We start from the raw sequence: 13,336 nt of genomic DNA, 5'->3' as shown, positions 1-13,336 counted from the left end.
AAGTATGCACAAAAAATTCAAAGCCGGGTTATCGTAGCTTTAATTTAGATTATTTCTTTCTAACTTAAATAAATGGTTCGTTATTTACAAAGTGAAATAAAAGGAATCAAGCAACAAGTACAAAAATTTCCATTCTTCAATTTTTCATAGTTTTTATTATTTTTCCTTTTTATGTTTCTTTCATTAAGCGATATCCTGCAATTTAATCGTTTTAATTTAATAGATTTTTCATTTTCTAAATCACGGAGCCATTGAATACGACTTGTTGGATTCCAACCAATTTTATTTTTCCTCTCACAATTAACATTTGACTCGGCATTAATTATTTCCCAATCAGTTAATTTTTTATGTTCTTAAAATAAATTTCAATTAAATTTTCTTATTTAATTTAATTTTCTTATTTAGTTGAGAAGTAAAAATTTCATTTTATAAAATTGAATTGCAATGATTAATATACAATTTAATAATAAAACTTAGCTAAATAAATAATTAAGTTTAATTAATTGTATAATTAAAAAATTGTAATATCAAATCATTCTGGATTAAATTCTGAATTGATTTGTCTTTTTAATATTAAATTACTAAAGCATATTATTATAATTGTGGATTTTATTATTAATGGTGGGGTGAAGTTACAAAAATTTGGCAAATGCAATTTTGCATAACATTAAATTAATTAAAAAGTGTTTTATAGTTACTTGAATTTAGCTCACAAAATGAACTTGAATGTTGGACATGGAGGCGTAAATAAAATTCTTTTTCACGACGATTGTAGTGATGTTTATGATGATGACAATAGTGACGTTGAATGACCATTTTTGGTAAACCCATATAATTATTCGAAAAAATGTCATCAAACTTTCTTCTTCGGGAGTTGTTTTTCAATTTTCTTTTTAATTTAGGGGCATATATGAGTGTTCTTTCTAATTTTATATGCATTTTCCTAAAGAACTTTATAAATTTGACGCACAGATTTATTTGCCATGAGTTTTATTACAATAAAATTGTATTTTTTATCAAATAAAAAGTGAAATCGGTACAATAAATTTTAGGAATAAAATCTTTACGAATTCTCAGAAATTTCTAAGAAAGAGAAATTTCTAAGATTTTTCTTGCTCTAAATAAAAACTACATGTAATATGTAAATGAAAATTTAAAATGACATTGGGTTTCTGATTAATTTTTAATTGATTGATTTTGTATTTTTACTTATGTATTTCTTGGTTATAATCTGATTGTTGACTTTTTAATCAAAGTTAAGTATATTTTGTAAAAGCATGACGATGAGATAAAGCAGAATTTCAACAGGAAATTTAATTCGTCGCTTAAAAGCACATATAATGCTTCATAGCATATTTGAATCAATATAATAATTTTATAACTTTAGTTTAAAAGTGTAAGAAAACTATCAAAACTGATATATGTTTTATCTTTATCAATATCTTAGCATTTTTCACCATGGTCTTTTGTATAATTATAAAATATCCTTATTAGTAAATTTACCTTTTGGTGACTTATCATTTGATCCTAAATAAAATGTACCCTGTCTTGTAACAATTTCATGTACAATTATACCAAATGAATACACGTCACCTTTTTGTGTACCCTCTCTTGGTGTATTTTGCATTCTTAATAATTCAGGTGCAGTCCAAAGTAATCCTATTAAAGAAAGAAATATAAACAAATTTTTCTCCAAATACACAAACAATTTATGAATTTATTTTTAAAGTACAAATTGACTTACTCTTCCAATAAGCATAACTATTACAATTCTCTTCATCATCTTCTATACTGGCTTTTCTTAATTGATGTAAACCAAAATCACAGATTTTAAGAACAAAACGCGAATCTACTACACAATTTGAAGATTTTAAATTTCCATGAGATCTTATTTCAGAACAATGTAGAAAATGCATTCCACGTACAATATCATGCATTAAAGATAATTTAAACATCCAATCTAGTTGAATTTGTTCATTTTCCAAAATATCTTGAAGGGAACCTTTAGGACAATATTCTGTTAAAAGAAAACATTTTGGTGGATCTAAACATGCACCAAAAAATTTTACTAAATGCTCATGTTGTATATCTTTCATTCGTTTTAATTCTAACATAAGTGGACGATTTAAATTAACATTGGTTTCATTAATATATTTGATAGCAACTTTACAACCACGATAGAATGCAATTGGTATGTATAATTGACGATCACCAGGTAATGATACTTCTTCTGAATATATTGTTAGTTGACTGCCCCGTTTTGCTAAAGAATGCATTGAACCTGTTCTTGTATGGCGTTCGTTTGTTTCGCATGGCAAAACTTCATTATGATTTACTTTCCATGTCATAGAATTAATTTCAGCTTCATTTTTATAATAACGAAAACCAATGAAAGAAACTATTATTAAAACTATAACCGATATCCCAAGTACAACTGATAGTATTGCATAAATTGGTGGAGCTTAAATATTTAAAAATAAAAATATTTTTTATTTGTGTGATTTAAAGATTTTAATTATACTTACGAGCACATAAAGAACCATCGAAACCACATTTTGGTTTATCAGGTGGAGCTTCTGTTCTACCACCAGCCCAATGAATTGTTTTACCCTCAACAAATTGTAATTGATTATCAGAGAAATTCGCAACAATTTCAAAATATCCTGTTTCAGGATTCATATCTAATAGAGCATACGTTGTAACACGATCTCCATTTGAATCAATTTGGATTTTACCGGTAATGCCTTCAAATGTACGATTCCACATACGTCTTACCATATCACTGCCATTAATTGGATGATATATTGTTTCAACATTTTCAGTGACACTTTCATTCAATGCTGTTGCATATAATAGCACTGCATCATAAAATGATGTGACAAAAGTTGAAATTGATTCATCTGGTTCATAAGTTTTGTTATACTTTTTTGTTGCTATTGATTTGATCTAAATTGAACCGAGGAAAAATTTGGAAAAATATGTTAGTTTTGTATTAGTATTTATGCTTTTTACTAAAAAAACATCAATAAAAAAATTAATCCTTCCAAGTTTAAGAAAAATGTAAAATAAAACGAAAACATAGGTATCATTGCTAGGGTCTAAGTATTTACCTCCTCAGAGAACTTAGTATATTCATCGTTATCTGGTTGTTTTGGAGAAACAGTTAAAAGTGCAGAAAATGCTTTTTTCGCTCTTTCATTGTTTTCTTGAGTATCATTTGCATTAAACCAGGGTTGTGCCTTACCTTGCGGGACTCTATAAATAAAAACAAAAATTGAAAATAAAATTTGTGGGTATTGCAAAAATCATTTAAAGAACTAAGAGAAAGTTAGTACGAGTTATTTTTGTTTTAAATTTGCAATTATTTTGAGAAAACTGATGATTTTAATGAAGTATGTAGCTTCAATTGCAATGTTATCTTGACAAAAATATTATAGTATTTTTATAAAGTATATTTTAATAGTATTTCTGTCAGCCGTCGATGTTATGCATCATATTTTTAATATTGTATGTGTAGTAATATCCATACATAAATACTAATTACATATAACATATCCGGAACAAAATTGAGAGAAAATGATGACGTTTTCATTTTCTAAATGTTTAAAGTTTTTTCAAGTTTTGTAAAGTAAAATTCAGTGTTTTAAAAACTTTTAAAATCTTAGAGCTGTCAAAACATATGTATGTTTTTCTTGGTTATGTCAGAAGGTTTTTTTTTTTTATTGTCGAATAAGATTTTTTCATCAACGACAATTTTTTATTCAAATTTGTTTTTTAAATTTATTTTTTTTTTTATAAAAAATAAAATAAACCAAATGACTTTTTCTAAGTTTCATACTTTTATACGAGTAATCCAAAACCCAAATTTTGGGTTTCTGTATAACACAAAAATATTTTAAAATTTGACGTTTATCGCCTATTTACATAGTACATATAAAGTTTTTAAAAGTTTTTTTTCACTGTTTTCTTTTTCAAAGCTTTTTCAAGTTTTATACTAGACCAGTCTATTTTATTATGTATGAAATAACTTGTATTTATTTACGTAAACTTACCTGGAAAATAACTCAATGTTAATGAAGACATATTCTCCGCTATCAATCATATTTAATTCCTCAGCTACTAATAATATTTCTCTAATAGACTCTGGGTCAGCGCACATAATTACAACTGTAAAAAAAAGAAAACAACTCAAGGTAAATAATTTATGACGAAAATATTGCATAAAATAACTACTTATACTTATTATATAGATATAATTGGCAACATTTGAGTAAATTTATGTATACGTTATGCAAAATCAGAAATATGTTTATTACTTTCTTGCATTCATTTTGATTATCAACCTAGTTGGGGGTTGCATTCATTATAAGTTATTAAATAATAAAAGAAAATTTTCCTATTATTTTCTTGTTATTTCTTTTGCTTTAAAATTGTTACAATTTACAATTTTAGAATTCACCTAAAATAAAATTAAGTTAATTATAGTAATTTAAAAATGTTGTTTTTTTTTTGTATAAAAATAAATACATAACACTGGGATAGATTCATATTTTATAGTTATATAAGGTTTATAGTAGCATTTTTGCTAAATTTTATTTTGAATTTTTTAAATTAAGTAGTTTAGAAAATTTTCTCAGTATAAAATTACATAAAATTATACATTCAGATATATAAATGTGGGGTAACAAAGCTAGTTTAGTGAATAGTTTTTTTTTGGAAATCTGGGTTTATTATAAACTGTAGGAAAAATATCCTTTCATTCCCAAATAAGCTATAGGCGTTTTACAGACTCAAAGATAAATACCATACCTTGATATACATATGTACTTACATTTGCATAGATATCATCAGGATGAAATTGGAGTAAAATTCTTTTAAGAGAAATAGGGACATTTAATAACAATTTATAGGTCTGAATTGATCAGTTCAGTTTACTTTGATCTGAATATCTCATTTAAAAACGAAAATTGTTTTTTTTCAAAACACTTATTTTAAATATCAAAATGGTTTCGGATCTTGTTTGATATAGAAGAAACTAAGAAATAATAGAGATATTATATTACACATAAGAAAATCCAAATGAATGAGCTTTCGAAAAAACACGAATATGTTCCTTTCAAAATATATGAAAATTGCAGAAACGCATATACGAGTATACATATGTATTTTCCGAATGTTTTTAAACGCGTCAGCTGAGATTTTAACACTTTGATGTAGGAACAATTAAACTATTTAAACTATTGTTTAAAAAAGACTCATTTGAGAAGGCAATTATGGAAAATCTGAAGAAAAATTTCTTTTTTAATAATATCATCAATACAAAATTATTAAATAAATACGTATATAAATAAATAAATGAAAAAAATCCAATAAGAAATATTTCTGTAACAAAACTCAACATTATCACTCAAACACTTTTATTATCATTTGTTTATTCTATGAAGTTGAAAAGTTCATTTTATAAAATTCAAATTATGATAACAATAAAAAGTTAATTACACCTTATATAAATACCACCTATGTGGCTATAAATACAAAATATTAGATTTCTTAGTTTTACAATATTAAAAAAATAATTTTGCTGCTGCGCGCTTTAGGATTTTTAAAAGATAATTTTCTAAATCACGTCAAAGTGACAGTGACTTGAACATACAGTATTTGATTCTTTATTTTTAATTTTGACGTAAGTACCTAAAAATTTAAAAAAGCGTTAGCTTGCTAAAAGTGTCATAGTGCACATAACATAATTAAATAGTTTGTTATTAAATGAAAATGAAAAAATTTGGTTTCTAAATATAAAACATAACTTTTTTAAGATGTTACGATAGATATTAAGGTCTTTGTTTATTTTCTAAATTAATTAATAAATCATTTATTTAATTTCAGCTATAAATACACTAACCGTGCATATATTAACATATGTATGTAGATATATGTATAAGTATAGTATAAGTTCTTATATACAATTAGTATACATTGTTTATACAAAACGATGGTTAGAGTTTAAAATACAATATTTCTTTATTGTGAAAAAAAAGTGATTAATAACTTTAATGAACTTTCCCGAATTCTAAATGAACGAGATATGAGCAAAAAAATTAAAAAAAGTTAAAAGATTAAAAAAAAAAGTGGTAATTAATGTCCTGCCGAACATTTTGTTAAACAGTATCATCTCTACAAATAATACCAAAACAAAGTGGTAAATGAAGTGAAACGACATGTTTTAATTTCGTACAACGTGGGTTCATGGGTTTTACTTAAAAAATATTCATAAATAAAATATTTCAAATTACATTTTATTCAAATTTGATTGACATAAAATGTTATACTTTTATAAAATGAAAATACTTTTATAAAGGTGCCTTTATAAAATGAAAATAGGAGGCGGAAAATTACAAAAATTACGTTTTTCAAAATTCGTAAGGCAATAGAAAGGGGCGAGATGTGGTTTTGATACAGCAACCTGTCCAAAACGCCTTTCATTTTCACGATTTTGAAGAGTTATAACTGTTTAAAACTGTGAGTGAATTGATTTAAAGAGAAAGTTTATTTATTTGAAATTTTTACCTCTCCTCAATTAATAAAAGTTTCGTAAATTGAGGAGCAGAAGCACAGGCAAACAGATTTTTTGAAAATATGTTAAAATTTGTTTGAAATTAAAGAAGTAATTATTGTAAGGGATTTCCTAAAATTCACTATAAGTATAGTCAAGCATATTATGAAGTCTCACTTTTAAATGCTTATGTGGTTTCTGTTAAATTACCACATTTTGAGTAATGTTATAAATCGATGTTTCATATAAAAAGCTTATATTCATAATATGGAAAAAAAATTGTTATTAAAAGCTTGTTTTGATCTTGTTTTTCACCTGAATCTTATTGGGGCCCGTAGCCATATTATACTGTACAATGCAAACCTTTATTAATACTTAAGTATAAGATTTTTTTGTTTTAAATGTTAACTAATTATTTTTTTAATGGCTTTGAACAACTTTTTTGTTTTTATTTGATTTTTTTTATGGGAAATGTTCCGATAATGACCTTAAAGGTCGCGTTATTTAAATAAAATGTTACGAAATTCGAAATTATTATTATTATGATAAAAGAACAAAGATTAGACTCTTTTGAAATCGAATTGAGCATTTAAAATAACAATATATGTACATAAATATATGTTAAAAGATAAATTAACAGTTGCTGTACCTGTACCAGTAAGTATTTTTATTTTTTAATAAGAATTTGTGTAGAATGAGAAGAATTCTTCCAGTTCAACATGAAGCTTCCATGAAATCAAAAGTAATATTTTTTTAAAAATTATTGAGCAATTTAAAACTGATTCAATATTATTTTTCAGTTTTCAGAAAATAATTCTAATATTAATTTCTGACTGTTTGTATTGCATTTTAAATTTGCATAACGATTTTACATTCTTATAAGTGCTTGCGTCATAAATTAAAATAACAATATCCATAATAGCGTTGTACAAATTTGTTTTCAAATTTAGTTATAAACTTTTTCAAAACATATTGATAAATTTTTTAGGAAATACCTTTCTACCATTTTCCGCTAACCTTTAATAATGTTTTTTAAAAAATTTTTTTAAATATTTTTATTTTAATGCTTTCCTTTGATCTATGCGAAAACTTAAAATATTTATTTATTTATAAGGAAATCGGAGTGACCATAACAATTAAAATTGATAATGAAAATAGAACAGTAGGAGTATCTGAGTGAAGAAATAGAACCAATGCGATGTAAAGCGACGGCATACTTTTTCCATTTTTAACACAGAAAAACAGCGTCAAACACACATGGAAATAGACGACGCCAAAAAAAACTGCTAGCTATCAGTCATATTCGCGACTGTAATTTCGTTTCATTCTAAACAGTCCATTCATTTATGTGTATTATATATGAATTTTGACATTTCGCCGCCGAAAATCGTTCTTGTTCTGTTTTCACCTTAAAATAGAAACAGTACTTATGTATATACATATTATATTAAATTTCGAAAAAGATTAAAAATATAATAAGAATATTTTAGATCTCAATTCTTTTTAAAAAGTGTTGCATTAATGTTTGAGTTGCATACTGTTTTGACATACTATTTGCATACTATTTAATATATTATAATTAGTATATGGTGACTAGATAAATATAAAAGTTAAGTGCAAAACATTTTTGAATCAAAAATATTTCAAAATGTGCTAATAAGCACAACAAATATGTACGTACATGTAGATATATGTATATTTTAAAGGGTATATCAGTAGACTCACAAACCCTTAAAAGAAAGGTTTCAAATCTTATGACCTTATAGTGACTAGTATAACAGATTTGTTTCTTAAAATCAACTTGTCGCAAAATTTTGAAGAAATAAGGTATAATATTAACAACCGACGGCACAAGTGCAAATTGCACGATCAATTTTAAAGATTCAAATACTTTTTAAAAGGACAGAACAGTATGTGCTGCTCATTTAGTAAGTATGTACCATCTAAGTAAAAGAGGCACCTTATACTATTTCAATAAAAATAAAATTTTGTTTTTCTTCAGAATTTTGAAAAATTACTCAATAAATTCTAATACTTAGGTTATTTAAATTTTTTGAATTTTGCTTTGCTTTCGAACGGAATGCAATTGTTTTTAAAATTTATTCATTATTTAATCTTTAAAATTCTTTACATTAATGGAATAAAAAAAATGTTTAAATACATACACGCTTGTTTATCTTGACATGAGGTGCAGTTAAATATAAGGCAAAAATCTTGCCAAAAAAAACTTTGTACTTACATATATGCTTTCAGTGCAATACTTACAAGCAAAAATTTATTTTTTTATACATTAATACTATTTTAACGAATCTATGTATATATATATGTATGTATAGCAAATATTTCTTTATTAGACAAGTTGGTGCTACAAAATTTTTACACAATGTCAAATTTAAATTAAATTTAATTAAATTATTATAAAATCTTTTATATTACATTGACATAAATATATTAAATAAATATTTATATTAATTATATAAATGAGTAGAAACTCTCATTCGTTTCCATTGTAAATTGTGTATATATATTGTGCATGTAAATAGAAGGACAACTGTGTGGTTAATATTTTCGATTAGTCGATTGATTGTACTGAAGATAGATATGGGCAAAGGAACTCGTCCTCTTCGATCGCCGCAGCCACACATGACTTATTGTAGCTCTTCCATATTCCATTTATAACCCTCCGCTCCAAATAAATATGCGGAGATATCTTTCAGGGAGTTGGACGTGAGCTAACCAACATTGAGAAAGTACCACCCAAACCATTCGCGCCTCCTGATGGCCAGACCAGGACTTTCACACAAATTCGTTCCGGCAGAATCTACACATAGGGGAGTCCAGTTTAAGACGTTTGTGCATCCCCATAACAGCTTCGCATTATGATATCTCCAGTAGCCTCCCAGTGAAGGTTTAATTTCCCCTTAAGCAGAAAGCCAATGTTCTGTTCCTAATGGCAGACATTGACAGTCTCGTTGCTCCTGTACTCCGGCAATCAAATAAGCGTTACCCTGTTTGTTGATGCAAACTCCACCAGTGCGAGCACACAACTCCAAACCAATTTGGATGTGACATGAGCCGATTGGAGCGCCAATGGTGTGATTTTTATAGATATCACGCGTGTACGTCCGAGTTAATACTCATGTCACATGGACATGTTCATTTAATATATTCTTTAAAAAACCACTATGCTTGAACGTTTTCGTAACTATTGATAAATCAAAACTATATTTTTGTGTTCATTGACTTGTAATTTTTTGTTTTAGTGGAACTGCAATGTACGGTATGGTAGTAAGTAAATTCACTTACAAAATTTTCATTTATGTCAGCTTCAATTATAGTTATTTTACTTTTTAAATTTATTTTTTATTCACGATAAACTTTTAATTAGAAAGTTATTAAAAGTTTTGGCATTAAATGGTAGTAAGATTAAACCGTGAACAAAGATAATCGAAAAGAAGTTTCGTGAATTCTTAATTTGTTACAATTATTCATACAAGTAATCAATTATTAATTAAATACAATTATTTTTAGTAATTAAATTAAAAAACTATGAAATTTTCAAATATGTACTTATATTTTCTGATTATTATATACATTTTTGAAACTTACTTATGAAGCAAGTGGTGGATGAACAAGCTGTACTAATTATATGTATGTATGTACATATATAAAGCTTTTATTATAAAAAATAATAAAAGTGCTAATAATAGTGCTCTGTAGACTACTTGTGTTCCAAAAAGTCATTTAGTTAGTTGAATAAAGGACATGTTGTTTATTGAAAAAATTAAAGCAAGCAAGATCCTTGCATATTAATACAATGCAATCGAATCTTTAATAAAAACATAGCTATTGTAAAAATATGACCGAGTTTACTTATAGGAGTTTTAACTATTTCTTTATTTTTAAGGTTTAGTTTAGCTTAATCGAATTTACAATTAAAATTTGACATTCATAATTTATGTTACTGTGGTTGTTTCTTATTTAACCATTATAATTATTCATTAAAAATACACTTACCTCTTGTAAATTTTGAAAATCGTTGTAAATATTTTGTTGCATTATCCTTATCCATTTGTGTATTATAAAATTCATTAACAAGTGACATATCACCTAATGTATGTTTAACAGCACCCAAACAAAAATAACAAACTGAATTACCAGTTTTTGTTGGATCTTTAATAATATTTTGACCTAATATAGCTGTTATTGTCCAATTATAATGATTTAATAATAATTTCACAGCATTACCAGCCATATCGGAACTACCCATCATACGTGTTAATGTATCATAATGATTTTCTTTAACATTAAATGATATTGCACGTCCAGATGTACTTATAACTGGTATTTCCCAAACACCAGCATAACGTGATATCGGTGCTAATACATATTCACATGATAAACCAAATATAACATTTATTGTTGGATATTGTGAATAAATTTCAAATAGACCGATACCACCAAATGTTGATTGACAAAATGTATCACGTGCAATAACAGTTACATTTGGTTTATATACTAAATCACTATTTTCTTGAATTTTTATAATTGCCAATTCAATTGTTGGCATAACATTTGACATTATACAATCATTAGCATTATCGATTTCATCATATGTCAGTAATATAACAAATACTAAATTAACAATTGGTAACTCATTTTTTATACTATAATCATTATTGTTATTATTAACATTATTTATATTATATTTCATTGAATTTATATCATTATTATTATAATTATTATTTATTTTATTATAGCTTTTGTAATTATATATATCATTTGTTGGACTGTAAGTTTGATTAACTTGTGTCAATAAACTGCGATCTTTAGACCGTGTTCGTTTGGATGATGTTAAAAATAATGATGATGATGAGATCAAATAAAATATAATGAATTCGAGTTTAAATTCGAAATTCATTTTTTTAATATTTTCTGTTATTTATTTATTTTTTTTGAGTTAATTTTTATTTTTGATAAATAAATTTAAAATAAATTTTAACTTTTCTCTTCTTTGATATAATGAAACACTTCATATTTTAGTGTTTTGCTTTTATTTCACTCTTATCAAATTCTGAATATTGTGAATTTCACTTGTTTTATTTATTTTTAATATTTTTATTTTATACACATACATGTATAATTCTAATTAATTTTTTTCCATTTAGTTTCAATAAGTTTCACGTTATATTTATTTTTATTTCATTTTCATTTTCCTTCAATAATTCAACGTACTCAAAATATTCAAGTAATTTTCCGTTTAAATCTATTGAATTTTCATATACATAAATTATTTTTGCATTAATTTTACATAAATTTTAATTATCATTAATACTTTGAACACATTAATAAAACGGCTTGAATAAATTCAGTGTTATAATGATGAAGGCTATGTGTAGGATAAAAACGATATAAGAAAATTTATGTTGAATGTATGTACGTACATTCGTATTGTAAAAGTGTAAAGGTTCCCCGGCAAATAAAGCGTTTCATTGTACATTTAAATTTGTGTAATCAATAACAGTGACGTGACTTTATGACTGAGAAATGATTACATTAAAAATTTAATTTACAAATGTTCAAGTTTTGCCAATATGGTTTGCTTTGAAATTTACATTAAGACCGTATTATGTAAGCACCTAAAATTAAAATAAATTGTTGAAATCACTTTCCCGAATGATAATTGAATAGAAATATTTTGACACATTTTCAAGGTCTGTTCTTTATTTCGATCTGAATCTACAATGTCTTTTTACAGTATAGATAAAATTTTTCATGACTTTTAATTTTCATTTAATACTGTGCATTTAGAAAAAATAATTAGAAAACTCCTACAGTAGTGCGTTAGACCATTCATTTCTACATATTACTATGTAATACTATACAAGTATTCGAAATCGAAATATTAATTTTATTAAAAAGTATGTAATTTCATTTTCAAATCCTTCAATATTTTTTATAATATATTTAAGTATGAATAATAATTATTAACTTAATTACAATACACTTCAGATAAATATCAAAGAAAAATTAATTATTACTTTAAAATAAAAATTTTTTTACAAGAGCCACTCGATTTTTATATAAAATCAATATGATTTTCGCATTATTGGAAATTTTTAGGTCAATTAGATTTTATAAATTATTATTCTCTTTATTTTAAGCCACTCATGTATATAATTATAAAAAATTCATTTCAATATAATATAAAAATAATAATCATTTGGTTAAATGATATAAGAACCTTTTATTTTACTTTTCCAATTTTCTAAACTACATACATAGTTGTGTATACCAGTTTTACTTAAAGCAAATTGAATCGATCTGAATGAAGTTTTAAGTAAACTCAATTAAATGCCATATGCTCAGTATTGTCGAGAAATAGGTTGACCACGAAGATTTTGCTAAAATTCATTCTAAAAATAAGCTGTCATTAGTCAAAACTTCAAAAATGTCAAATGTCAGTATTCGTATAGTTCTTATTGTGCAGATCAGACGTTAAAATTAGAATTTTTCTGTATAAAGCAAAGCGTAGCTTTTATAATAATTATTTACTTTCGATTATCTACCTAATTCAATAATAATTTAAGTTTAAATAAAAGATCAATATTAATAGTTCTGAATTAGTAAAACCATGTTGCATTTAAAATAAGATTCATACAGTGTCTTGGTAATCATATCTCAATTTTAATATACATATGTATATATAAGTAATATATTAAATTATAAATCTTTACACTATACAAATAAATAAATTATACATAATTTATTAAAATTATTAAA

General features: G+C 25.1%; 1 protein-coding gene across 2 annotated transcripts in view; it reads right to left on the bottom strand.

Moving 5' to 3' along the window:
* The window catches only part of LOC129616254 (atrial natriuretic peptide receptor 1), a 54,366-nt gene that overhangs the window by 5,007 nt on the left and 36,023 nt on the right, over positions 1-13,336 (bottom strand). Inside the window, exons 2-7 of one of the 2 annotated variants that reach the window (XM_055531810.1) lie at positions 10,571-11,819; positions 4,053-4,167; positions 3,111-3,255; positions 2,526-2,946; positions 1,745-2,461; positions 1,504-1,659 (exon numbers count right to left, since the gene is read on the bottom strand). In XM_055531810.1, the coding sequence (XP_055387785.1) occupies positions 1,504-1,659; positions 1,745-2,461; positions 2,526-2,946; positions 3,111-3,255; positions 4,053-4,167; positions 10,571-11,474 (2,458 nt within the window). In that variant the 5' untranslated portion in view covers positions 11,475-11,819. Of the gene's footprint in view, positions 1-1,503; positions 1,660-1,744; positions 2,462-2,525; positions 2,947-3,110; positions 3,256-4,052; positions 4,168-10,570; positions 11,943-13,336 lie in introns of both variants that reach the window. The other variant, XM_055531809.1, reaches the window with a different exon arrangement.

The sequence above is a fragment of the Condylostylus longicornis genome, unplaced genomic scaffold, assembly GCF_029603195.1.
Source record: "Condylostylus longicornis isolate FDR11 unplaced genomic scaffold, ASM2960319v2 ptg000163l, whole genome shotgun sequence".
NCBI lineage: Eukaryota > Metazoa > Arthropoda > Insecta > Diptera > Dolichopodidae > Condylostylus > Condylostylus longicornis.
This window is presented reverse-complemented; position numbering and strand designations above follow the sequence as displayed.